Raw genomic sequence first — 26,983 nt, 5'->3', positions numbered from 1 at the left:
TTACGGAAACAGCAGGGTTGAGATTGATTGCGTTGTAAGACAGTGTGTGGATGAGGGAGGGTCACAGCACATGCTCAGTCCTGTCAGTCCGAGGGCGAAGTTTCTGCGTTCTGCGTGCAGGCTTAGGTCATAGCACAAGCTCAGTGAAAGCTCTCTGAGGTCTCTCAGACTGCATGTGCCTCCATTTTGAGTTGGTAGAGTGGAAAAGGCAGAGTTTTAGCTGTTAAGTAGAGGGTTCAGGAATACATCTAAACCCACAAGAGCCTGTCATAGTCATGGATGATCCATTCAGCCCCTGCAGGTAGGCTACATCACTCTGGCCTCCCCTAAACAATGATGATTTTTGCTGTTATTTGTGACTTCTGAAATGTTTATGAAATCATTTCATTACTATTGCATGTTCCTCAGAACCTTGTAATCACATCAGCTTTGCCGTGCAGCTGTTTGTATGGTGCATGAGGGCACTGAGCAGGGTATCTGCTGGCTGAGGGGTGCATGTAGGAGCTGCGTGGGCTTTTTTTAATCTCTTTTTTTTTTCCTCCCCCCCCCTCCCCTCGTGGTGCAGTTTTAATTTCAGTTGTGCTGTCTGCGTGCCAACCTTATGGCAGGTCTGTAGGGAGCTGCAGAGGCACTCTGCAGGCTGCAGCGTTACCGAAGTGGCTATTAGGAAATGTTTGGGCCTGCAACAGACTGTTTAGATAATGTTACGGGGAGGGTCGTAGATCAGCAGCCATTGGTTGCGCCGAGGATGGGTGGTTCTCCTTGTGATTGAGGGGCAGTGATCCTGCTGATACTTCCTCAAGTGTTAAAGGAGGGGGAAAAAAAAAAAAAAAAGTAGCCAGCATGGTTCTGCTTGCTTGTCAGTCACATGCAAATAACACTTAATGCATCTGAAACGCGGCAATATTGTCTTATGCATGGAGAAGGTTCTCATGTGGCAGCTGTGTAAGCAATACCCACATTGGGCTAACAAAACGCTTGAATTTAGACTGATCGGAATAAAATAGAGGACTTGGGCTCTACAGTTTTGTGTAATGAAAGTACGGTTGCAACTGGCTTGTGGGGCAGCCGTCGGTGACTTGGCACTGCTAAATATAAATGGCTTTCAGAGGACTCGGATGTGTTGAATGGGAGCAAACTTGATTCTGCGGCGTGTTCTCGTTCCCAGTAGCGTCTGAACTTGTGCAAAACTGGGTGCTGTTCTGCCGCGGCCCTCTGCCTAGCCCATTGGCGTGCAGAACTGATCTTGGCACCATGGGCTCTATGGCTGAGGGGAAATATGTCCATCGGGGTAACTTGTTTGCGAGTTGCTGGAGCGTATTGAATTTGAAGGTGACAGGATGGTTTGTGCTGCTCGTAGTGACATCTCTGGAACTTTATAGCAGAAGGTTTACTTCTAGCCTTGCACACGTAGTCGTTTACCCGTGCAATGTGCATTACTGGGGCTACCTTCCTTCTCTTGTCAGAAGCTGAGGAATGAATGATGAATAAGACTGCATAATTTTGCCCATGTCAGTGCCATGTCTGTATCTGTATGCTATCTGAAGTGTCATTCCCTTTTCCATTTCCTTTTATACCTGTACAGCATAAAAAGCATGAACACCTATTTAGTGTGGGTCACTGGTCATTTTTGCCGTTGGCTGAAGCAAAGTCACGCTAATGTTTATAGAGCACAATTCCCTTGAACTTCAGCCTGACTGAATCACCTCATGGTTGGTGTCTCTGTAGGCCTAGGCTTTAGAAACATTCTTATTCCTAATGAAGTAGCTACTTGCATATGTACAGGAATATGACACTGCTCTTCAGGAATACAGGGATGTGACACCTTGTGTCCCTAACGTTTGTTTTCAGTGTTGACTTATAAGCAGAAGAGAATGGATTAAGGGATGGGGAGGGTACAAAGCAGTCTGCTTTGTGCTGATTTTCAGTGATAATTAAAAAGATTTGAAAAAAATGCCACTTCTAAACTTAAAATGAAAATTTGGTCATGCTTATTTTTGAAAACTATAAGGTTAACTTAGAATAGCATAGGTGGAAAAAAAATGAAAACACTTCTAGGTTGTAACAAAACAAAATCCGATTGTCAAACAAAAGTATTACGTTAGGCAAAACAAATGCTGCTGGGATAATAGGCCAAATAAGGCATTCTTCACTTAATCACTTGCACGTGACAACTTGTGGATATGATGTTGGTTGTACTGGCTCCAGAACTCCCCTTTGAAGGATGCCTCTGGTGTCCATGCTATGCTTGTGTAGGATGAGATGGTTCCTGCCCCTAGCAAATGTATACATATTTTTATTCCCTGTGGCGGTACTCCTCTCACAGCAAACCTTCAGTGATTTTTGAGATCTCAATTTTTCCTCTCCACATGCTTTGGCACAAATGTCTTTCACCTGTATTGTCAGTTGTGGGGTTGGTCAGCCAGTTTACAATGAAAGCGGTTCCTCAGGTTTGTGCATAGGTGTACAAGACTGTTACACTTTGGTTTAAAAAAAGCAACAACACAAATAGAAAACCAACCTCCCTGCTCTCCCCCCCCCCCCCCAAACCATCCAACAAAAAAACCCCAAAACTCTAACCAAACAAAAAACCCACCCTGCCCACCCAAAAACCCTTGGTAGGAGAAATAAGGCCGTCTGGTGTACGTTATCTGTGGTACTGGCGAGATATTTAGTGCACTGAAAAGACCCTTTCTCCTTGATTGGACTGTGGAGTGTGCTTATGCATTTACTACTAATGGTGAAGTTTTAAGCTGGCTGGATGCCCAGAAGATTCTCTCCAGTTCAGAGACTGTTGATAGGTGGTCTGGTGAGTTAGTTTCACTCCAAACAACTGTTTGAAGTTACAAGTATGTTAGGGGAAGCGCTTGTATTTTGTCCTTCAGATGAAGAAATAGTGGCCAAGTACTTGATAGTCTTGCTTCCCTTTGTTCGGGTTTCATTTTAGCTTTTTTCAAGACTTAAATCAGTAAGATTACCTCTTACAGCTTCCTTCCAGTTCTTTAAGCTGTAATTTGTTTTAATTAGAGCTTTGTATTTCCAGGTGTATGGCAGAACTAGGTATATCTTCAAGGTTGTTTTATGCTTTGCATTCTTCATGCTTATCACCTTTAACATGTGCTGTTGGTTCTCCATGTATCTGCTGTTCAAGGAAGCTGGAGATTTGTGTTGTCAAGAAGCTAAGAGACTTGAGTGGTAGATCATTGCATCTAACCTTGATGAAGCTTTTTTGAAAAAATTAACTGCTAGGTTGTTGCCTGGTTCCACTGTCCCGCACATAAACTGTGATTGTGCTGAAGAAATTATGCCGATGTACTATATAGTCTGTTTTAATAGTGAATATTTGCTCTGGGTAGTGCAAAGCTACTGCCTGGCCAATTTAGAATACAGGATAAACACTTAAAGCAACATAATTCCATGCTGAGTTCATTTACATATTTACTTATCAGTGTAAATGTTGCTTGTAAATAAGTAGCATTTTGGTTCTATTAAAATCTTGTGTAGACCAAATAAATAAAAGGTTTCCACTAATTAATATTTTCTTTTAGTTTGTGATCAAAATACTGGCATCTTCCTTATTTGAAGCGAACAAATATTGGAAGATAAGTATTAGAGAGGTGATCAATGAAACCTACAAGCAAAATATTACCCACACAGGTAGTTCCTATGTGGAGAGAATGCTTGTTTCCTTTGCAATAACTTGTGTCTCAGAATGGCTGTATTATGATCACTTCCATCCTGGCTTTTCAGTAGGGGACAATACTTCTGAGGACTGTATAGTCTTTTTTCTCATATAGAAACCTGATGAAAAATAACGTTATCTTGAAAAAGCTTTCCCTGTCTGACTCAAACCTTTGCAACTACTTCCTTCTCCAAACAGTAGCATGGGTGCAAAACAGTGAGTCCGCCACTTCCTTAGTAGTTCTGACTCCGCAGTCAGTCAGCAGGTTTGAGCTTGTACTGAAGATACAAATGTTAGTACATGTTTATTCATTCCTGCTTTAGATTGAGCAATCACTGAAAACGTTCCTGTACAAGTTCATTTGCCTGAAAACAGGTTTGATTTTTTTCACTCAGAACTCAGAATTGCTTGTGCTTTTTTTTATTATAATGCACTGTTACAACAGGTTTTAAACAAAACTTAAACTTACTAGAGGCTGACCGTTAGCAAGAATATTTTTCTGAGCATTAAGTTACTACTTCTAAAAAAGGGATTTAAAAATCTTGGTTAAAACAAAGTTTAAGGCACAAGTGCAAGCTGGACATGGGAAATTGGGTAACTTGAAGTAAAATTTTGAATGTAGAAAATAATTGTTGGAAAAAGCTAGCAAGCCACTGTTTAATCTGTAAAGTGATATAGGTCCCCATATAATGAAAACAAAACAATGTAACTCGTTGTCTTTAAGCAAGAATTGCTGTTTGGTTGGGAGGCGGGGGGAGGAACCAATTCTATTCTTCTTAGGCACCTAACTCACAGGTTTGTGGTGGTTGTGGGCTTTTTTAAGTTAAAGGTTGAATGGCCTGAACCCGATTGTCCCTTTTGTATTTTGAACTGTGTAATGTAAGAACATAACATGCATAAGAATGGTTGTCTTGGGTCAAGCTGAGGATTCATTTGGCTCAGTATCTTGTCTGCTAACAGTGACCATAAGCAGATGTTTGGAGAAAGTGAGAATAGAGCCATAATGTATGACAGAGGCTTATTGTGTTTGTGGGCAGTCTATTTTGCATCACTGTGGTGAAATCTTGACTGCTTTAATGCTGCAGAGGAGCAAATGTATGTTAAGCTGGTTTTTTTATAGTTAAGTCTTTGCAGACAGAGCCTGTGTAGCATTGGATGAGGGAGGAACATGGCAAGGGAAGTTCTGAATTTTGTTTTATGGATGCACAGAAAAAATGAAACAATGTCTTACCAAATGGATCTCTTGAATGTAATGCCAGTCCCTTTGAGGCCCTGATAAACTATTTTTTTAACCAGCTGAAGTTGGAGTGGAGCAATTTTGTTCTCTCCCATTTTGTCCCTCTAGAGATGGAACAAAATGATCCTTGCCAGATGTTTTCAGAACTGCCTCTGAAGAGCTTTTTTTTTTTTTTTTTTTTATCTTGGGTATTGGACCATTTGCATGAAAGGATTTTTTTAAAAACCTTTTCTTGAGACTTTCTCATTACTAGCTACTTCAATTTTATATTAATTTTGCAGAAATCACAAGTATCTAGGAATTGCCTTACTGTATCAAGCTTTCAATTTATGTAACTGATTATCTTGCCAATAATAGCGACTGTTTGGCTACATCAATGTTCAAGTGTATGATTGCAATTTATAATCTATTCTGCCTATAATGCATATATCTCATCTGGTTTTGGTTTTATTTAGTAAGCCATTCATTTTCTTACCAGGCTTCATAAATAAACCCAAATCTCAGAAGATTCATTGTTTAGTGCTATGGCTTGTTATTGCTTATTAAAAACAAAAAAACAAACCCCAGCATATCCTAGCTTTAAGCTGTGTCTTTCCTCTTTTAATCTTTTGTCATATAAAAATAATGACCTCTTCCAACTGGTTTTGCACACTTGCTTAGCTAACAATCTGTCCTTACCCTGTGATGGCTGAACGCACAGTAATCACTGTTCTGGTACCCCTTCTGGTCTCAACTTCGGAGAGCTCTGTCCCCTCCTACAGGCGGTATTCCAGGATGGTGAGAGTTACCTAGACTGATGATAGTGCTTCTAGTTTAATTGTTGAAACTTCTTTTGCACTGTGAAGTTTGCATTAGTGATATGCATATGTTGCAGTAGGCAGTGGTTTTTAGCAGGTTGGTTTTGAAAACCCTTTTTGGAGAGCTCTGAAGAGAATCAGAGCGTTTGAGAGGTAGTCTATGGCTGAGTGATTTGGCTGGTTTAAAAACCTTTTTCTGTTGAAGCATCCCTCTAATTCAGTTACGGATCACCTCAGTGCACAGAATCAGGAATGATTATGCCAAGAGTGGTTAAACGGGTAGCACAGAACGCTCTCCTACATGTGACGTTTGGGTTGTGGTGCTTTGGTTTTGTTTGTTTTTTTAAAAAAACTTAATGGTAGTGTTACCTTAATTTTCATGTTTTCTGAGCTGTTTCTGGTTAGTAGCAGGTGTTTCAGAAAGCCAGTGGAAGTGCAGTATGTGGTGGAGAGCACGGAGTGTGTGGTGACCACAGCAGAAAGAAATTAAACCATGTCTGTTGCTGGCTGAAATGAACTGATGGAGAAGGTAGTTGGTTCGATGTGGTACTGCAGTAGTACCACCTTCCTCACCCCTGTCTCAGGCATGTAAGTCAGTATCAAAAATGTGCAATTACTGCATAGCATGTTTCTTGCTGAACTTTGATAGTGAAAGGGAGAACATGAAAGAAGCAGTATCACAATTTCAAAGATTCTACCTTGTATACACGATCCCTGGCCTTGAAGGTCCACCTTAAGTATACAGCCTGTGTAGTTTCTTTCAGAAGCCTGGCTTCCTAGCAAAGATCTTCACTAAATGTGCTGGGTAAAGAACTGACTTGGATTCCTGACAAAGATAGGACAGTGCAGAGAAGTGCTATGCAGAAATCTGCAAATGCCTTTTGCCATTGCCTCCAAACTCTGGAGTTTCTAGCCTTGAATCCTGCCAAACGCTGCGAGTTTCTAGTCTCGAATCCTGTATGGCTCTGGCAATACCGTAATAGCAGTTGGTGTTGCAAGTCCTGAACCCAAGTTACCCTCAAAGCTGATCTGGTGTCCTTCGTTGCAGCTCAAACTCTGTCTCGTGACAGTTTTTGTTGCCGTGTTTCAGCCCTTAATTGCATTGCGATGCTGCGTTATTTTCATGGACGAAGGCTGGCAGTTGTGCCAGGTTTCACGTAAATGGTATGAGCCTGGCATATAGTATAGACAAGAAGGTAGATGATAAGCAGAGGGTTAAACTTGTTTCTGTGTCGGAAATTGTGCAGGAACTGTTGTTGCCAGCCTTCCTTCCTCTCTTTCCTTCTTTCTAAAGCTGATAAATTAAAGCTCTGCACCACTCTGTGCTGTCTCCTATTCCTTTCTCATCCTCACCTCTGAACTGTTTTCCCTCAGTGGTGCTGCTTTTGGCCTTGAACCTCCAACCTCCCCTGTTGCTTTAGAATTGAAAGGACAAAGCTTTATTGAACCGAACATCCTCTCTCTTCTCTCCGAACTGTTTGGAACAAGCCGCTCTCGGATTAGAGCGTGCTTGTTTTGCCCTGCTCTGCTACAGAAGCTTCTTGCCTTTTTGATATTCAGTCGCAGGCTTCCATCTCCTTTCTGACCAGCCCCTGTTTACTTTGCAGAATACAACGTTGTCATGGCAACAGGTTACTTTTCAAAGGGAACATCTTGTCATTATATTTAATCCACTGCAGCTGAAGAGGACTGAAATATTAAGTTGTTGTTGCTATGGATACTGCTTTGTTACATCAGTTTCTTTTGTGTCAGATTTCATATACAGTGTTGGGTCCCCTTTTTTCTTTCCCATAGAATAAACACAGAGTGCCATTCCATTATTATTGTAATTGCTCTCCACCAATATAATTTAGCTTAAAAACCTACAGTGCATTTTAGTTTCCATAGCAAGAATTTTCTTTCCATTTGCAAACCTATTCCTGGGGACGGGGAAACAGTAAAAATTATTTAACAGATTGTGTGCCCTTGCAGAGCGATCAGCTTTGTGCCCTTTAAAAAAAAAAAGGTGTGATGTAGTGCAGTCTGAAAGAGCTTCCTGCACAGCAGCTTAATTCGGTCCAGTCCTTACCTTTTGGGGCAGGGGGAGGGAGTACCTTTAGGGTATGAATATAATCAGGAAATGGTAAATGAGCGCTGAAAAGGCACCCAGAAATATTTCTCTCGACACTTCATTTTCACGTGAGGAATCGTGGTTGGATAGCCCCATTGAGTTCCCCCAGCTAACTCCACATGAATAGGTGGGAGCAGAAGTCCCATCCAAAACTTTGGTTTTACCTTTGCAAACTTAGAGGATGCCCCAGCATCTTATTATAACCAGTCTTGATTCTTAAATGCTTTATTTGTCATATTCAGTGTGATGCAACTGAAGAAATGGGGAGTTGGGGGATATTTGGAGTGCTGTTTTTTCCTATCTAAACAGGAAATAGCTCAATTTTCTGTTTAAGTACAAAACCTACTTGTGCGGCCGTTGGCTGGCGTGAAGTGTTGTAGCTGGCAGAAACTGCACAGACATGTTTTAAGTTTGGCTTGCACTGACTAGTAGAGATGTGCATGGCTTTAAAATGAATTCTGGGAATAAAGAAAAAGCATAAGCATTTTCTGTTGTCAGTTTCCCCTTCATTCCTCACAGGGAAAAATTCTGACACCTTGTAGCTGAAAAAATGTATCCTAGTGTTTAATTTATAACTTTGTTGTAAATATAAAATTTATTTTCTAGTTCAGTCATTTCTTTGCATAACCCAAAAACGAGAGAACAATGTCAGATCATGTCTTGCAAAATTATGCATTGGAGAAGAACATTTTGATATGTTCTCGTTCTTTTCAGGGGGCTTTTGGCACATATTTTAGAGTGGATCTGCTTACAAGGAAGGCAGCATTGCGTAGACATTGTGACATAAGATTGAGTATTACCAAACTTGTGTTTATGGCTGACTGACATGTTTTCCTGTCGTGTTGTCTTGGATAAGGTCCGTTCAGATCCACTGCTGTAGTTTACCCTCTTGTGCACCAATGAATAACATTTCAGAACGGTCAGTAAGTTGAAGCTTAACTGAATACCACATATGCAACATACTTTGAAATTTTGAGGTGAAAATGTTCATAAAGATATGCAAATGATATGTCAAAAAAAAAAAAAAAAAGCCCAAAACAAACACCAAACCCAAAAACCAACCAACGAAAAAACCAACCCTCCAGTAACCTTTTTGACTTCAAATGGTATTTAGTGGTTTGGGCTATCCATTGTTAGTTTTACTCAGGGGTAGTAGTTTACAGTCGTGATCCTAATTTTTGAAGTTTAAAGGAAACGGTTTCTCAGTCATTGCTTATGATCCCTGTGAACACAGCAGGGTAAATAAGAAATCCTGCAGGGTGGCAGCTTACTTGTAAAATGATGTCATTATTCCTGTAACAGCAAATTGCAAGATTGATTCAAATTTGCTGTTTCCAGATTAAAGATGGTGATGTGTTAGGTTTGTGCGTGTGCTTTTCCTTGCTAGTGTGTTGAGACTCACTTAAACGTCTTGCAGTTATTTAAGTGTTAAATTCCAAAGTTTGTCTTGTAACAGCTCTGAATTTTGTTGTCCTTTTAATGTAAAATGCAGAATATAAGATGTCTGTTTAAATAAGAACAATTTATAGGAAAAGAAGAATGTTGATCTGAAGGATATTGTATTTCCTTGGATTTGGTTGTGTTCTTTAACACTGTTTTACAGGAGTCTTGGAGAGTAATTTCAGTTTTCAGACCATAGCTGCATTCAGTATCCCAAATACCAATGTTCAGGCACAAGTGCCTTTAAAGACTACAGTGATCTGGGTCTTGATGAGGGCTGGGTATGAGATTATAGTGGAGAGGTCCCATGGATTCAAATGCAGCCCTTGAGAAATTAGTGTTTCCAGTAAATAGTTTTGTTTGTGTGCCTTCTTGTTGCTTGTATTATAATAAAGGAAAAGGGTCAAAGGGCACTCTTCAGTGATAAAGCTTTATTTACTCTGTTAGTCTGTTCAAAATTTAGGAAGAAAAAGAAATTCTGTCATGTCAGGTGTGTTATTCTGGTTTATATTGGCATGCCTTTAACTTTCAATCTTGCCAGAGTAATTTTACTGCAACATGAAAAAAATAGCTTTTCTTCTACCGTGTATTGTGATGTTTTGGTAACCCCAACCAACGGTGTGAGAAGCATAGAGCCCTTCAGAGTATAATTCTCACTACATGGAGGACAGTTCATTTGGAACTTGAAGGTTTTTATGTAGGTAACTTTTCAAAATAGTGCAAAAAATATGAGGGCCAAGTGTATTATGTAGAAGGGAAGCCCTTTTTGGATGAATTTAATTCAGTTCACTTCTACAAATGTTACAAGGCATGTTTTTATTGCCTTTTAGGTTTTCCATGCTTCTGTGTTATGCTATCTGATGTGATTTGAGCAAATGAATTAACAGCAGCAATAATAATTTTAACTTCTTAAAACAAGAGCTAGATAATTTTGAATGTGAGATCCAAAGTAACTTGAATGGTTTTCCATGAGCTCTGCCTGGAAGAAGAGGAATTAGTTTTGCCAATTCTGGTAATGCAAGGCTCTGTTCTTCAAAGATTAATGTCCCAAATATTTTTAAGATATGTTCTCTTTCAAAATGAAAACGACCACATTCGTGAGGAATGTGGTATTTCCTGTGTATTAATCCGTAGCATAGTCCTTAGCATGTTTTCTGCATTATTTTAGGTTTAGTGTTGAAATAAGCAGTTGAAGGAACACAGTATTAGTAAAAGTCAGATGCTTGTTGGAAGGTGATTCTTTGCCTAGCAGGCTTTTGAGTTGACTGGCTAAAGCATAGAGCAGGTCAGAGCTGTAGAGGCTTTTAAAAGATTTTGATCAGAAGTCAGTGCTACTTCTGTATTGCGTGAAATGTAAACGTCAAAAAGTAGTAAGGTGTGTGTCCCGTTATCAGTTGCCCAGTGCTTTCTTGCTGCTGTGAGGACAGATCGCACTGATCCTCTTCTTGACTTCAACTGCTTGACTGAAAGTTCCGGACTTGCCCTGTTGGTTTTTGCCATTTGCAGTGTGGCCTGTGATGCACCTGAGTACATCCTTTTTTATTTTCTTAATAATGTACTGTTTTTGCTTCTTTTCCATTTGCGTTGGAAATGCAATGACAAAAAATACAGAATATGATCCTAAACTTCAGTAATTGTAATTCTTTCTTGTTACTGTTTTTTTTCTTTATATAATTAGGAGGCTAAACAGCACCCAAGGTGAAATCAGAGTTGGGCCCAGCCATCAGGTAAGGGATTTTGTTTGTATTCTAATATCCAGAGGGCATGCTTTTGCCACTTGATCTGTTCTGAGGACGCTTACTTAAAATTGTATACATTCAAATACAATGATTTTTTTTAGATTCATCATGAGTTCTTTAGAATTCCATAGCTCAGTTAATGAGATTTTTCTATGTCAAATGTTGGTACATTAATGATTTTTACTAGCAGAAGTACTGTGGGGTTAATTCTAGAATAAGATTGAAGGAATATGATTAACCACTGGAAATGAAGGAAGAATCTCAGCTATTATTGGGCACATTGTGGAGTTCAAAATGAACACATTCTCAGCTGGCTTTCACCAAGCAATGTTTTTAATAGACTATAAAAAAATGATTTCGTGGTGTTTTCCAGTTATATTGAAAGTAGAGCTTTTAATTTTAATTTGCATAGTAAAATTGTCAAGTTGATAGTATGTTGCCTATAACAGTCCTTTTCATGAATCTACGTATTTAAACAAAATGGGATTCTATTAGAAGTGATTAAAAAAAGACAACAGTTTCCCAAGAACAGCACTACAAAATTAGAAGGATGGGGGAACTTTAAATCTGAGAAAGGTTTCTTTCCTGTACAGCAAGTGTGTTGAGATATAGGTATTTATGCATGTATTCATCTTTTAACACAGGATACAGTGCTTTTAAGCATGTCTGTTAACGTAGTTGTCATTAATGCAGAATTCACTGTAAACCTGCTCTCCCTTTTATGTTTGTCTCTGAGCGTGCTCCGTCTGGTGTCATGTCTGTGGCTTTGCATTTCCTCATTGACTTGTGTTTATGCTTGAAGTCTGCACACATTCTCTTCTTATTTTTGTATCTTAAATCAGTTTGGCCAACTGTGGAACTTCAGCATAAAAGTTGGGGGAGGGACATTGTGTATTTAGTAATGCAACAGTTGTCTTAAAAATGAAATTAGTGTTTATAGTTGGAGCAGTTTTGGCAGCTGTTAGGGATAGACCTCTTTCTAAATACCCTCCTGTGTTGCTGTGTGCCAACATCACCAACGCACTCTCCCCCTGCCATACAAGAGGTTAGCTGGTCCTTGCCTTTTTTACCTGCATAATTTTCATACAAAACAGTTTAAATTCTTTTTATCTAGGAGGCACAGTAATTCTGGACACTTATTGAAGTATCCTCTTTGTCCATAGTCTACGGAAGTCGTGTTATAATTATAGTATTTAAGTTGTATTTTCCAGGAAGTTTTTATGCAGGCTTTCTTCTCACTTTCTGCTGCTGTGGAGAGGATAAGTTTCAATTTTAAAGATAGGGAGACCTCAGTTGTATTGTTTGTTTGACTGTGAGAAGCAATAAGAACTTTAAGTTCTTAAGACCAGTGCCTTAAGTCATTTGGATTGTTAAAATAGAAATTGAGAAAGCATGCTGAATGCGTTTAAACACTGGGAAGCAAAATAAGGTTAAGACTCTAGATGTTAGTTTGTTCCTGGTATGTTAGTTCTAATTTGAGGGAAATCCTTCGTAAGCATTGAAAATAATTTGTTCTTAAAGAGCATTAACATAAACTGACTGTGGTTTACAAGGCAAGATATATTGTGAGGAACTGAGTGCTCTCCTTTACCTGTGGGATTGACTTTGTAGTGTCCAAGCTCTGGATTTCTTGCATCCAAGTGATGAATATTTATTCAGACTCTTAAAAATCTTGTTTAATAACTAGCGAAAGTAAACATTTATGGAACCTATGTAACATTCTTAAGGACGTTTTGCATTTAGAGGAAAAAAGTCCCTGGCAATTAAACCTGTAGTATTCTTTTCACTAGTCATAATAAGAGTACTGTAAATGATACCTTCAAAACAACTTTCATCTCAAATTGTCATTTAATATTTTGGCAGGTATTAGTCACCTGTACTATAAGGTATAATTACCAGATACATTTATGGATGGAAAAACAAGTAGGAAGATGGTCCGCTGATTTAGTATACTGTTAATTTTTGCTTGCTTAATGTTTTAAACTTCCATTGTTATTTCACTCATTTGCTGCGCATCTATGTTTCTGACAAATGTCATCGCTAGGAGGATGTACTCGCATCCTGTTAATCAGTATAAGGTATAATCTTAAGATATATGAATGGTTGATTGTACGCTGCAGTAGGAAGTGAGATTGAACATGGTATTTGCCACTTTCCATTCTGTAGTCTGATTCATTCTGTGGAAAGTATAAAAATAGTCTCCTCTACACATTGAGATTTGTTAACTCAGGGTATGGATACGCTTTCCTCCACCCACCTTATTGAGAATAAGGTATATGTAGCAGAATCCAGAAACAACCCTGGGATCCCAGTAGTGGTTTCTGACGAGTATCTGTTGCCTTCATTTTCCTTAAATTGTGCGTGTTACAGATGCTAGAGGACTGTTGGTTTTTTTCCGATACTTAGTGCACAGATACCTCAAACTACTGCTTGTATTATAATAGGAAGTAGGGACGAAAGTGAAGATAAATGTTTTGTAGAATTGCAGTTCTCAAAATTCACATGCATAGGAGGAAGAGAGGGGGTCTCTACTAAATGCTCTATGAAAACTCTTGGCTAACAAATTAATGACCAGAGGTGTTCAAGAGGAAATTCCTCTTAGGAGTAACTCCAGTAATTAAGCATGTTCCTAGGGTACATCAGGATGAACATTAATTTGTGAAAGCACCCGGGTTGCTAGAATGCATAGCCCTCATAGAAATCTCATCTTGGTATAATGCTTGCTTATCCTTTTCCAGAAGAGAAGTTCAGTGACATACCAATTTTCCCAGGCAAGAAGTAAAATAAAGCACAGATTAAAGAGCAGAACATGAAAGACATCTGAACCTGTGACTCGTAATTACTGGTTATGTATAAATGTTGCCTCTCAAATATGTTTAGTGTTGTAAGTATAGGAGGTAATTATAGGGCTTAAAAGCTATTTCTGAAGAGACTCTCGGCTATCTCATCCCATAGCAGTAGATGACTAAAGATGCTAATTGGGTCTCTGGATACAGTGTAATACTTATTTAGTGGCAGAGTTCATTTCACTGAGCTATCTCACTTTCAGGAAATTTCTTTGTTTCTCTTCAGAGTTTTAATGATTTACTGAGGACTTAATTTTAAACTTAGTGTCAAAGGTGTAGGGTTTCTTACTGATTTAAAATGGTACTCGTATGGTAGCCACATTCTTGCCTTCTTTCATATTAGTATGTTATAGAAGTATGTTTTAGCCTGGCAAGCAGGAGTTGTAACAGCATCCTTTTGACAAATAAAAACTAACTGTCTTTTTGAAAGTAAATTGTCCAACAATGTTTGACTCCTATACAACAGAGAACTTACATACGCAGTACAAAATGGTTTACCTTCAAGCTGTAATATTTGTGCAGCCGTGCTTGCACTTGGTCTAGGTACAGAAGGGCTTCACTGGTGGTGGACTGAGAGGTGGTGTTAGCCCTGCATAATTGTCAGAAAATGAGCTGCCCTTCGAAAAGAAGGAATGCTGGATAGAGTGAATAGATGGGGGCTTGATGAACCATTTGCCTCAAACTTCTGGAACTCGGATCAAAGAGCTTCACCACCTGTTGTATGAATAACTTCCATCCATGAGATCATAATATTACAGAGAATTTACAAACTTTGTTATTAATAAACACTTGTGCATCCTCCTAACATTGTTAACAACTGTAATGTCTGTATGAACTCTTCATTTTTATTTTTTTTTTCTACAGGCTAAGCTTCCTGATCTGCAGCCATTTCCTTCCCCAGATGGTGACACAGTGACACAGCATGAAGAACTTGTGTGGATGCCAGGAGTCAATGATTGTGACTTGCTTATGTACCTTAGGGCAGCAAGGTAATTTCAGCCAAGATGCTACCAATGTCTTTAGAATGCTGTAGTGGAAATGTGGAGTGCCATGTATGCGCAGTTGGCTACGGTCACTCCTTTTTATTCTGTTTTGGTGTAGCATGCGTGTCAACTGGATAACCTGAAACGTTTAGTTCGAGACAAGAATGCTCTGATTTGATGTTGGGCCAACACAGAATCTTTCCATTGGCTGAGGCTTTTGGATTTAAAATGCAAAGCCAGCAGTGTGTGCTAGCACGATAGAAAGAACGTTGGATGTGTACCATGTAACAAGGGAAGTAACTGCTCTGAGTGGAATAGCCATGATAGCACAGGATTTCTTCAGAGACTAAATGTTTTTTGAATGAGCTCCAGTTTGCATTTCAGTTTCATACAGATCTCTGGTATGCCTGGTAGATTAATCAGATGCACTGGTGGGCCTCATAATAATTCAGAGTGTGAGTAAATCACTTGTAGTTTGCAAGAATTCAGAGATGTGGGGAATCTGCAGTTTAAGTTAGTTTTCTAACCTGATGAAACTAAGATTACAGCAGGTTTGCTGTCTCTGGTGAGGCTCTGTCCTCATGTATGGAGGTGATATCTTCCATAATCCTGATCAGGCTTTGGTACTACTGCAGTGCAGATTTTTTAAATTGATGAAATCCAATTAGATTGGATTTAAATTTTGAATTAATTATTCTATATGCTGAGGTGACTCAGGTTTGCGTAACAAATAGCAGTGTTTGTGGTGCCTTATTTTACTTGTTTCCACAGTATCGCAAGGCCCTGAAATTTGTAATTTAAGGTGTAAATATACTATTTGTGTATTGCATGATGTGTGCATCAAACAGTAGCTGAAGAACTTAAACTTTTTTCCCCTCAAACTATAAAGGAGCATGGCAGCTTTTGCAGGCATGTGTGATGGAGGATCCACAGAAGATGGTTGTGTTGCAGCTTCCCGTGATGACACTACACTTAATGCTCTCAATACAGTAAGTATATAGAACTACTGTAGGGAAGAACAGTCTTTCCATTTATTTCTGGACTACTTAAAGCATATAGTGCATAAAGTATTTAGCAGGTAAAATAGAATTTGGTATCACAATATGAGTATGATAGTAGCCTAGGATATCAAAACTTCCTTTCAAACACCAACTAGTTTTCAAAAATGTAACCTACAAAACTTCACTGATAAACTTTTGGCTGCTGCCTTTAAGATGACAGCTAGTGAATGTTCTGTATGGGAAGCTGCCTAGGTCAAGTACACCAGCTGGAATTGTTACTTATTCAGCTGCCACCTGACCTGGCTATTGGTCCTTTTATTCAGTCCAGCTAGCTTCTAGCTGTAGGAAAACAACAGTTATTTCCTAGAAGGAAAATTCATTCATAACGCCATGAGATGTACAGTGTCATGTATGTGGTAATGACTGTCTGGAATTTGTCCCACTCACGATCCAGTCTTTGTTATCATTTATATTTGGATGCATGTATGTCCAATCGCCTCTTGCATAAACATAATGTGTGTAAATAAAGCATTACTGAGTAGTCACATAGATGTGAGTGTTGAGATGCTCGCACAGTTTCAGTGCAGCCACAACTATTAACTGTTTTGGGGACAGTGGGAGGCACTAACATCAGTAAATCATGATACATGAAATGTTTTTTTTAAGATCAAGCTGAAAAAAACCTGTCTGTCGTACCATATGTTTTGGTAACTTAGTGAAATCTATAGTTGTTTGTTTCCCCAGTGCCCTATCTGTGGCTTTTGGAGAACTGTGGTGGTAATGACTCTAAGCTGACTTTTGTGTGTCTTCATTGTTTCCTTCCTGAAATATAATACAAGGAATTATGTGTAACTGGTCATGTGTTATTCTGAAGAAACACTTAGACAGATCTGCTGACTCTACCAGTAAACAATTTTCATTCTTCCTCTTTTTATGTCACCTTTTATCCATAAAATGTATCTTGGATATCTGAACAGTTGAGTTTTGTCCTGTCATTTTCATGGTTATTGGCTACGTTCTCATCGCAAGCGCTTGTGAAAGCTGTGGAAAGGATAGGATGCACTCTGCTGAATGAGTTTTTAGCTAAATCTGTAAGATGTTTTAGGGGCAATCACAACAGAAATGTACAGACCCCATGGACAGCTGGTAGGACTGGAAGCTGGGAGCAACCTCAGTTCAGCATGGTTTTTGTGAAACTGCCAAGGGAGGATGCAGTGTGTAGCTTCAGATCTCATTTTTAAAGATCTCTTTTCCTAAAAGTAGTTTTAAGCATATTCTGCCTCAGTGTCCAGCACTGTAACTATCTACAGTGACTCATATGTTCTTTGTTCACAATGCTTGAGGCTCAAGTAATTTGTTTTCATTGAGTAGAAATAAAACTAGTGATACCAACAAAAAACAACTTAGTGTGTTGTACTCCTGCAAGTTGGCTAATGTTAAGTATCACCTAATGACAACATTATTATGTCTGCCTCTGCTTGCTATATTTTAATTATTTACAGTTGCATGATTTTTAACCATTTATTTATAAAATTCCTAAAAGCTTGTAGATGGTTGCGATACACATCAGAAACTGAGTGATAATCACGGCAACAGAGAACAGATGATCTGTTTGTTTGGAGGACGTATCTTAAGTGTGTTGTTGTTTGGTTGTTTTATTAGTGAGTGGAACTGACTATCAAATTAATCACATTAAATATGCTTAACTGATTCTTTACTGTCAGTAAAGACAGTAGCTTTTAAATACTTCAGAATGTTTAAAAAGAAGCTCAATCTGTATAAATTGTGGAAATGGTTTGTAGCTGGTCAAGTCCATGATAAGGGATGTGTGACTTGATGTCTACATTGAAGTTAAAATGCCTGTGTTCTTAACACGAAAAATGTTCCTTATGTAACATTAGCTTACCAAAACCACTTACATTGTTGATTTTTTTATTTCTGCTTCTATTTGATTATGTGTGTTTCATAGAGTGCATCAATTTTTGATCTGTTTCCTGAAACAGACAGGAGTAAAATAGGATTAAGATCTAAAATGTGCCCCAGTAATACTTACTAAATAAACAGCAACAGAACTCTTGTTCTTATTCTGCAAAATTGTTTAAATATAGTCCATACACTCACATGTGTAACCAGCTGAAATCCAAGATCAAATTCTGTACTCAAATGAAATGCTTCCTTGGTCTCACTTCTGCATCTGCAAAGTCAAGTGTTATTTCTCAGCACTTCACAGTGCGCTTCAGAACTGAGGTGAATATATAAATCTTAGTCCTTTGGTTGCTTTCCTAAAGATAGCCATTGTGTTCAAGATTTTTATACTGTTTGATAAGAATTGCAGTTAAGTCTGTATTGCACATTGACTTCAGTTTCTTACTTGTTTTACATTTTATTTCCTTCCTTTCTCTTGGGATGGGTGCCATCTGATTCTGGTGGCTTACCACTCCAGAGTTTTCTACATTGTTCTCTAAGAGCCTTCTTGGAGACTCAAATCTGTTAAGGCCAATAATTATCAAAGGGCTTTTGAAACTGGAATTTCTTTCCCCTTGTCATCTACAATAAGACTAATGCAGAAAATTCATTTACCTTCACTGCTTTGCTATCTACTTTAATTACCCCCTTTAATCACTTGGGACTCTAAGGAGCCTGTAGTTGCACTTGTAGACTTCTTGCTTCTGAGACTTCGATTAGTCCCCAAATACTGTGTTTCTGTTCTTCGGATGCTTTTCTCTTTGTATTTCTAGTGCACATCTATTTTAGAAAATCACTGGTGATTCATTTTCTGAATGGGGGAGGGTTTCACACTTCTGAAATAAAAGCACTATACAAACTCTGAATTTATCGTCTTAAGAATCTTGTTTGTCTGTGTGTGATATTTTTGACTGCTGTTGTTGTGACTTCCTCTTCCCCTTAATATGACATCGTAATGTATAGCAGTAAGACTCACCCTGTGGTGCTCTTGTAATTGTCTTGTTCACTTCAGCTTTGCTGAAGTTTCTCTTTTGTAGGTGTTGTGGTGCAGGTCCTCTGTTCTTCTCTAGGCTGGTTTTCAACGCTATATTGACACGGTATAGTGTCCATTAAATAGTCTGCCTGAACATGGGCTGTTCTATTTCCAAGAAAATACAATCTGCGAGGTTTGACCATAGTGGCTCTTCAAAGGTCCTTAGGCTTCTGTGATGTTTGATTTATTCATGCTTCAAAAATCTACTCTGTGTACTAATACTGTTCATTGCAATTTTTAGAAACCAGTGAAAATACTTTCCTTGTTCACTTTGAATTTTTCTAGAAAAGTGTTTTGTTATGAATAATAGTTCTGTCAGGTGAGATATCTTAAGAAACTTTGACTTCTGAGATCCTAGTTTTTTGACTACCTTAAAACAGTTTAGATAGGTAATTTGTTGTCCTGACAAAATGGTGCCCTTACTGTCTTTGTTTCCCATCTATTTAAATCATATCAGATTTATCTGATAAATTATTTGTGAGAATCTTACCCTGCACTAAGTTGTGTTTTTGTTTAGAAATTATCATATGCAACCCAGAAGATTAATGTAAAAAAAATGATATGGTATGATTTCTTATTATGGAAATCCAATAAACTTCAGAGCAGCACTTCATATAAATCAGTCTTGACAAGCTCCTTTTGCTAGTGTTTTATTTATGTAATAACAGATGCTGTAGCCCCCAGAATGATTTATTGTTAATTATACCAGATAGAAATGAAGATCATGGAAAGCACAGTGCAACATATATATCAGCTCATTGAAATGATTATTCACTTAATGTTCCAGGTAAATTTCAACTCCTGTTCCTTTGTTTGGCTATTGGGATTTGGGCCACATTTGTCATTGTAACCCTTAGGAAGGATATAAAGTTTTCATTTGGAGTTCGTTGCCCTCCTGATGAGTGCTGGCTGTCATACTGAGAGGTATGGAGGAGGACATATTAGTTCCTGAAATTCTTTCACCGTGATATTTTTAGATGAGAGGGTCTTTTTTGTTACACCACCGTAGAACAGTTAGCTGAATTTGGCTGACTTTCTAAAGCTAGCTGGTTTTTGTGCTTTGTTTAAATATTCATGAACAAAGGTCGTTTGCATTAGACATTAAAATATTAGTCATGTAAAACGAAAACATGAATATTCAGTACATTTTTATTTTTCCAGGTTCATAATTGAACCATAATCCATGAAGCCATTTTTATTCGTGAAATGGTAAATGATAGAAACGTTTTAATTTTTTTATAGCTACCCAGTTCCTCCTATCTTGTGATCTAGAGAACCACATTGCTTTGAGGCAAAACTCTTCCTTATGAGTGGAATGGAAATGCTAATTTGAGTTACTCCCAAACCTTGTTTTGGGTCACTGTGGACAACATTACTGCATTCTGAGAGCCAGCATGGTTGATGTGAAAGTTTGATAATTAATACTCGGTGGTAATGCGCTTTGCCTTTTTAGCACTTTTGGGCTTTGAGTGTGGATATGCATCACTTTTTAATAATTAGAATACCATCAAAAAGCCCCTCAAAACACTATATTTACAAGATACCTGTGGAGAGCCTTAGGAAGAAGATAATGCAGGAGAGCCAGGACTGTCCTGGTTTCAGCTGGGAAAGAGTTAATTTTCTTCCTTGTAGCTGGTATAGAGCTATGTTTTGGGTTCTGTATGAGAAGAATGTTGATAACACACTGGTGTTTTCAGTTGTTGCTAAGTAGTGCTTAGACCAAGTCAAGGATTTTTCAGCTTTTCATGCCCAGCCAGCAAGAAGGCTGGAGGGGCACAAGAAGCTGGGAGGGGACACAGCCAGGGCAGCTGACCCAAACTGGCCAAAGGGATATTCCATACCATGGGACATCATGCCCAGTATATAAACTGGGGGGAGTTGGCCTTGGGGGGATTGCAGCTTGGGAACAAACCGGGCATTGGTTGGTGAGTGGTGAGCAATTGCATTGTGCATCGCTTGTTTTGTATATTCCAATTCTTTTATCATTATTATTGTCACTTCATTATTATTATTATTATTAATATTATTATTATATTATTCCTTTCTGTTCTATTAAACTGTTCTTATCTCAACCCACAAGTTTTAATTTTTCCCCCTATTCTCTCCCCCATCCCACTGGGAGCAGGGGAAGTGACTGAGCGGCTGCGTGATGCTTAGTTGCTGCCTGGGGTGAAACCACGACAAGGACTTAATCAGCCAGTTGTGGGTAGGGGTTTTTTGGTTTGGTGGGGTTGTTTTGTGGGGTTTGTTTTGTTTTTTTGGTTTGGTGGTTGGTTTTTTGGTTTTGGTTTTCTTTTTTTTTTTGTCACAAGCTAATTGAGATTTGGAAATGAATCGAAAAACCTTAGAATTCACTCCCTTTACATGTCAGGCTAGTTTGAATAACTACCTTATTTTGTTTAGCATTCTTTATTTGCAAGGGCAAGCATCTGACACACTGTTCTCTTCTGTAGAAAAAAGAAAAGTCTTGTGGAAGTATTTGTAAAAAATGGCCAGTTGTGGGGCCAGTTTGTTTTACTTGTGGATAAATTTCTTCTCTAACACATGCAAATGGTGGGTAGCCTGAGCCATCTGTAATATTTATGTGGAGCGTGGGGAGAAGGAGTTCAAGTTTTCAAATGAAAATAAAGACAACCCTGCACTCAAGTTCTGTGGCAGGATCAAATTCAAGCATGTTCAGACAAGCAGTTGAAACCGTATTTTTATTTGTTTCTTTGTGTGTCCTTGTTCTCTTGAGTTCTTATAGAGACTCCAATTTTGGCGTTACATTTAGCAAAGCTCCTCTTATACAAAATTCAATACTTGAGTGTTCCTTTGTTTTGCAGCTGAGAACTTCTCAGAGGTATGATCCTAGCGCTTGTTACAGAGAACATCCTTCTTGTCCACGTCATATTTTAATGCTAACATACAGTGTCAAACATTTATGCACATTACTGGACTGTGGCTTGCAGTGTGAGATAACTCGGGTTAAGTTTTCTCCATGCAGTTCAGTACTGCCGTACGAAAAATGTTATAGAAAGTAGTTTAAATGTTCTTAAAAGCACAAATGACATTGAGTTTTGCCTTTATGAGCTCTCAGATCAGGAAGCATTAAACATCAGATTAACAAAGAGTACCAGAAGACTTAAGGACATCATCTTAAGAGCCGAGTTTTTAAATTATACTTCAGCCCTGGGAAGGTTCATTTCAATGGCATATGGATCACTGGAGTAATTTTTGTCTGGCTCTTTAGGAATTGAAAGGAGTTTTTGCCTTCAAATATAATAGGATGAGCCCTTCTCTTAATATCCAGAGCCATGTAAATCACTTCTGCAATTTAAATTCAGAAGTGGTAACTGTACTGTGAGTCTAATTTTCTCCAGGTTAATTTACAGTAATACATCAGTAGCAGTCCCCTTTTGTTGCATATGTTAGAAATGCTGTAAACTCTTACATGATAGAGAGCTTATAGACAAGTCAGTTAAAGATCAATCACTTTGAAACCTGGTTTTGTACACGTGAAAAAATAACATGCAAACTTAGCGAGCAGTGAGTCTCCGGCTCCATTATGTGGGTTTTTTTGAGATGGAAAACAATTTTTTACGTGTACTTGTATCACAGTGGTAGTTCTTCTAAACATGATACTCAGAAGCGCCTTATGGAAGCTTGTTACATAGCTTGCTACATATGCACAATAGCCAAAGTTTTATTAGTATGTCTCCATATGAATAAGTGTTCTTGTTTTCAGAGGTGTTTTCCTCCACGTTTTCTTCCTTTTCTTATCGCACCCTCACAACTTTGTCTACTGTGAGAATTGTATAGGAGGATTTTGGCATGATTGTTGTAGACTTATTAAGGATCTGTGAATGTATCTTGTAAATATAGGGAAGTGTTTTGTGGCTTTTTGACAGTGTTCTGGTTGTGAAAATTTTAATGTGACCTCCAAAGTGGTATTTCTGTGGTTTTGTTTATTTTTCAAAACAAAGCACATACCACTTCTGGGATACTCTAACACCATTTCACACATGCAATGTATAGGACAGCTATTGCATAGTTGAATCAGCACAACTGAGGAGGTAGGAACATCTGAAATCATTCTTCTAGTGAGAAGATTTGCGGTGGCTTGCCCTTACTTAAAACTTAAGAATGTCCTTCTCAAAGTTAATGGGCCAGGAGAAAGACCTTTTTCTTTTAAAACCCCACATTTCTGGTAGGCTGGTGATAATTGCAGTTGTATTGGATGCCTTCACACTCTGAATGTGCTTTCATTCATAACACAAGAAATAGAGTGAAATGAAACAGTGAGCTGGTATCGCCTACTGTGAGCCTTAGTATCACGTTCATTTTAGGCAGAAGCCTATGTCTGTTTCTGCACCTAGCTGGCTGTGGCACAAGCAAAAACTCTGCATTCATCTCTATTGCTTAGAGTTGTTCACTTTCTCTAAAGAAAGGAGAGCTGTTGCCTATGTATCGTGAAAAGAAAGTGTGAAAGTTACTGGTGTCCTAGAATACTGTATTAGGAAGCATTGCAGAACCTGATTGAGGCTGAGCTCATGTATGTAGGGAGGAGGAGGAGGAGCAAGGGGTTCCTTCCCCTGTTGTCATTTCGCTTTGCACCATCGGGGTAATGTTAGAACTTCACTGAAGTTATGGCTTCATCTTCACCAGAAGAGCAGGCAAAAACTTTTGAGGATATTAGTAAGTCATTGTATCTAGAATTTAGGTATGCAAAGGCTGAAAGAATTGATTTAAAAATGTCTTAATGCGATGAGGGCCTATTACGAGACTTGTAGCTGACAAGCCCTGCAGATTAGAACTATCAAAAGAAATGTTTAATACTACAACAGTGATTTCGAAGAGCAGAAATGGCTGACAAATAGGTTTGGAAAAAAATATGCGCAGGAAGTTCATCCTGCTCTGCGGTAGAAAGCTGATGCCCTAGATCTGACAATCCAGGGAAAGATGATAATGTGGTGAATATTGAGCATAATCATAGTTGCTGCTGCTGGCAAGTACTGTGGACTAAGAGTTGGGGTAAATCTTGGTGTAGTTTCTTCCCCTCCCTTCCTCCTATTTCTTTGCCTCTGTCCTGCAGAGCTCTGATTAGTATCAGATCTGTTTTAAGATCTTTTTGTGCTCCATACCAATACAAAGCCAGAAACTCATGACCTCTCTTACACTTTGCTGCTTTTGACCTATGCCTGCTGTTCAGAGTTTCTACAGTTCTTTTCTCAGAGAATCCAGGTCAAGAAGGAGTTAAATTACTACTTTGCTCTCATGTTAAAAAGTTCCAGACTAATAATTCTGTTCTTGGTGTCCTGCCTTACCCGTTGTTCTGATTTAAGAGTAAGTGTGAGCATCAGTTATAGAAAACGGCAGACCCTAGAAAAGAAACTGGAAATGGTAGTGTGCAAACTCGGTGTGTAAGAGTGAATCTCAGAGTTTTTGGTCATTTTGACGTGCGTGTTATTTTTGCTGGGGAAATGAGACTGCCAGCAACTCTATCCTCATATGGTAAGAGAACACAACCACTTAAGCTTGCATACTACTACGTGGAAGAAAGACAAACCAATCGTATGCTAATATTGTATAAATCTCTCTTTACTAATAGCGTTGTTCTGACTTCTCATAACACACTATTACATGGGAACATGTCATTATGAGTGACGAACATGACAGTGTAATATTGGTTTAAGGAAATTCAGTTCTAAGTAAGATGTCACCCAGACAAATTACTCCCTGTTTTAACTTGCCCTTAGACCAGATTTTCTTGTTCATTAACTACAGACAAGGTTGAAAGCATAAGAAATTATTTAAATATATGTTAGCATTTCTTATTATTACTAGTTTTCCTTTTGGATGAGTCTTAATTAACAGCTACTCTCATGGTTCAAATGAGGTAGCATAGCACTTCAGGGGCCATCACTCTCTGCCTGGGCATGTTGGAAAATGAAGCCACTTCTAGTGCATAAGACAGTTTTGCCACTTTGAATTTTCATTCATCCTTATTCTTGCTCTTGGGGGAAAAGCTTCAGCACTTTATTTGTAAGATGAGTCAGGAAATCTTTCTAGAGAAACTGTTGAAATGGGCAGATATAAAGGGCTAAAAATGACTGCCATGGTTACTTGTAAAATTTTTGGGGGAATATGTAAAATTTTTTTTTTTAAGTTTTTTTTAAATGCTGTTGCAAGTTTAGCAGGTATTCGGCAAGTTCTTGCCCTGGATGCATGTGGAGCACTATCCGTGCCTGTTGTGTTGACCCACAAAAAGAGCTGGCACAGTTAGCTCCCTCTACTGTTCTGTACTTTGCAACTGTATTTTGAGCCGTTCATCAGAACCCTGGCAGTACCAGTGTGTGAAAAGTGGATGTAACAGAAGCATCTGGCTTTTTAATCTCCATCATTAGCATCTTAGATCACTTTGTAGCAATTAGAGTTATTTAGAAGCTTAAAATAGATTAGAACTGGGGTGAAGAGATGGAAGTTGCTTCCCCCCCCCCAAAGCAGTGGGGACTGATATCTATATTTTCAAGCTGTCAGATACTATAAATCAGATATTTAAAAAAACAGAACTAGTAGCAATTTTCTCTTGAAGTATCTTACAGATTTCTGTTACCTTCTGGTTTTTGTTAGTTTCAAATTCTGTTATAGGCCAAGCTGTGTCAACTAGTTACAAATCAGAACTTCCCAGTTAACTGTGACAGCATGTTGGCAAAACAAGATTGTTGGGCAGAGTCTTTTTGTTGGATGGTTTAGGTTCTTGACAGGTTCAAGGTTCCATTGTCCTTGGGCACCAGAGGGAGCTCAGTGAAGTAGTTTTGTTGTCTGAGAGGGCAGTATATTTTTTTTTCTCTGGTCCAGATTGCTTAGTGTGTTGCAGCAGGTGGGGAGGAGGTAGAATTTCCAAGAGGAGGGGGGAAGGAAATTCCCAGAATTAAAGGGCATTTGGGGCTAGCGTCTTGTTGGGTATCAGACACGGCTGATAAAAATCACATCTTGCCATTTTGGAGGATGAGCACTTTAAAGAATGCTGCAAATTTGGAAATAGATTTTGCTGTTTCACCTAATGAGATGTATTTGCGATGGAGCATTTTCCATTTGATAGTAGGGCAAGATGTCTGTAGCTATAAAGAGTATCTGCATCAAGCTGAAATTTGTCAGCTCTGCTACTGAAAGAAGTGGCCTAAATTACATTTCGTATTAAATTAGGTGCTTGAATTAGAGTAATTACACTGAAAGACCTAGCTACTGAAGCCACATGGCAGTAATTCTTGTTCTGCTTTTCATTCTCCTTGTTGTCTTTTTCCTTCTCTCTCCTCTTTATTTTCTACCCTCTTAAACATGCTACAGTTTTACAGAGAGCTACTGGGTATCTTGACCATAGTCCCCTTCAGTGAGAGAAGCAAATCCCCCATTAATAATTACAATGCTCTTAAGCCTGCATAGATTAAGATAACTGGTGCTTAAATAGGGATGTTATGTAAATATCGACAGTGCAGTACCAGGCAAATACCTTCTTTTACAATTCCACTGAAGTATCTTACTTGGCAGTAGTGAAAAATTTCTTTTGACTCGTGTATTACCTGAGTCTCAAAATGCTCTTGCAATATCGGTAGCGTTTACCTCATGTTTGGTGGGTCAGGCTTTATATCTTTGTGCCTGGACGAGTGATGTGATTTGTCCGTGACCGGTGATCATTCACTGGAAGAGCCGGCACTCGAACCTGGAGAACTCCTGAATTCCAGTGCTGTCCTATAAATGCTGGACGTGACTGCATCCCCACAAAAGTGTGTTCTGGCTGAGCAATCCCTGCTGCTTTTATTGGCTTTGGGTAGGTTTCAAAGTAGTTCAGTACTACTTTCTCCCTGTATAGTAGCAATTTTTCCTTAGAGAAAAAGACTCTGGAATCTAACAGTGTTCTTAATGGACTGCAATTATTTAATATTGTAGCATGAATGCAGCCTAACTCAGATGGGCTTTTCAACGGAGATCATAATGACTGTAATTGTAAAAGGATGCCTTGCTGAAGTCGAAGCTGCCAGATGCAATGCCATTCTGATCTAAAAAGGTCACAGTAGAAGGGACATTTAAATTAAGTTATAAATTACAATTGAAGAACAATATTTTGATGAGCAAGACCAGAGATGTCAGAGCTGCAAGATGTAATTCAT

At 38.7% G+C, this 26,983-nt stretch overlaps 1 protein-coding gene across 5 annotated transcripts in view; it reads left to right on the top strand.

Annotated features, from left to right (window-relative positions):
- The window catches only part of RERE (arginine-glutamic acid dipeptide repeats), a 256,784-nt gene that overhangs the window by 143,638 nt on the left and 86,163 nt on the right, over positions 1–26,983 (top strand). For 4 of the 5 annotated variants that reach the window (XM_075027303.1, XM_075027299.1, XM_075027302.1 and 1 more), the window contains exons 7-9: positions 10,945–10,993; positions 14,716–14,840; positions 15,724–15,823. In XM_075027303.1, the coding sequence (XP_074883404.1) occupies positions 10,945–10,993; positions 14,716–14,840; positions 15,724–15,823 (274 nt within the window). Of the gene's footprint in view, positions 1–143; positions 302–10,944; positions 10,994–14,715; positions 14,841–15,723; positions 15,824–26,983 lie in introns of those variants that run through there. The other variant, XM_075027304.1, reaches the window with a different exon arrangement.

Source organism: Buteo buteo, chromosome 5 (assembly GCF_964188355.1).
Source record: "Buteo buteo chromosome 5, bButBut1.hap1.1, whole genome shotgun sequence".
Taxonomy (NCBI): domain Eukaryota; kingdom Metazoa; phylum Chordata; class Aves; order Accipitriformes; family Accipitridae; genus Buteo; species Buteo buteo.
Note: the sequence above shows the minus strand (reverse complement) of the source record. Positions and strands in the feature narration are given on the sequence as shown.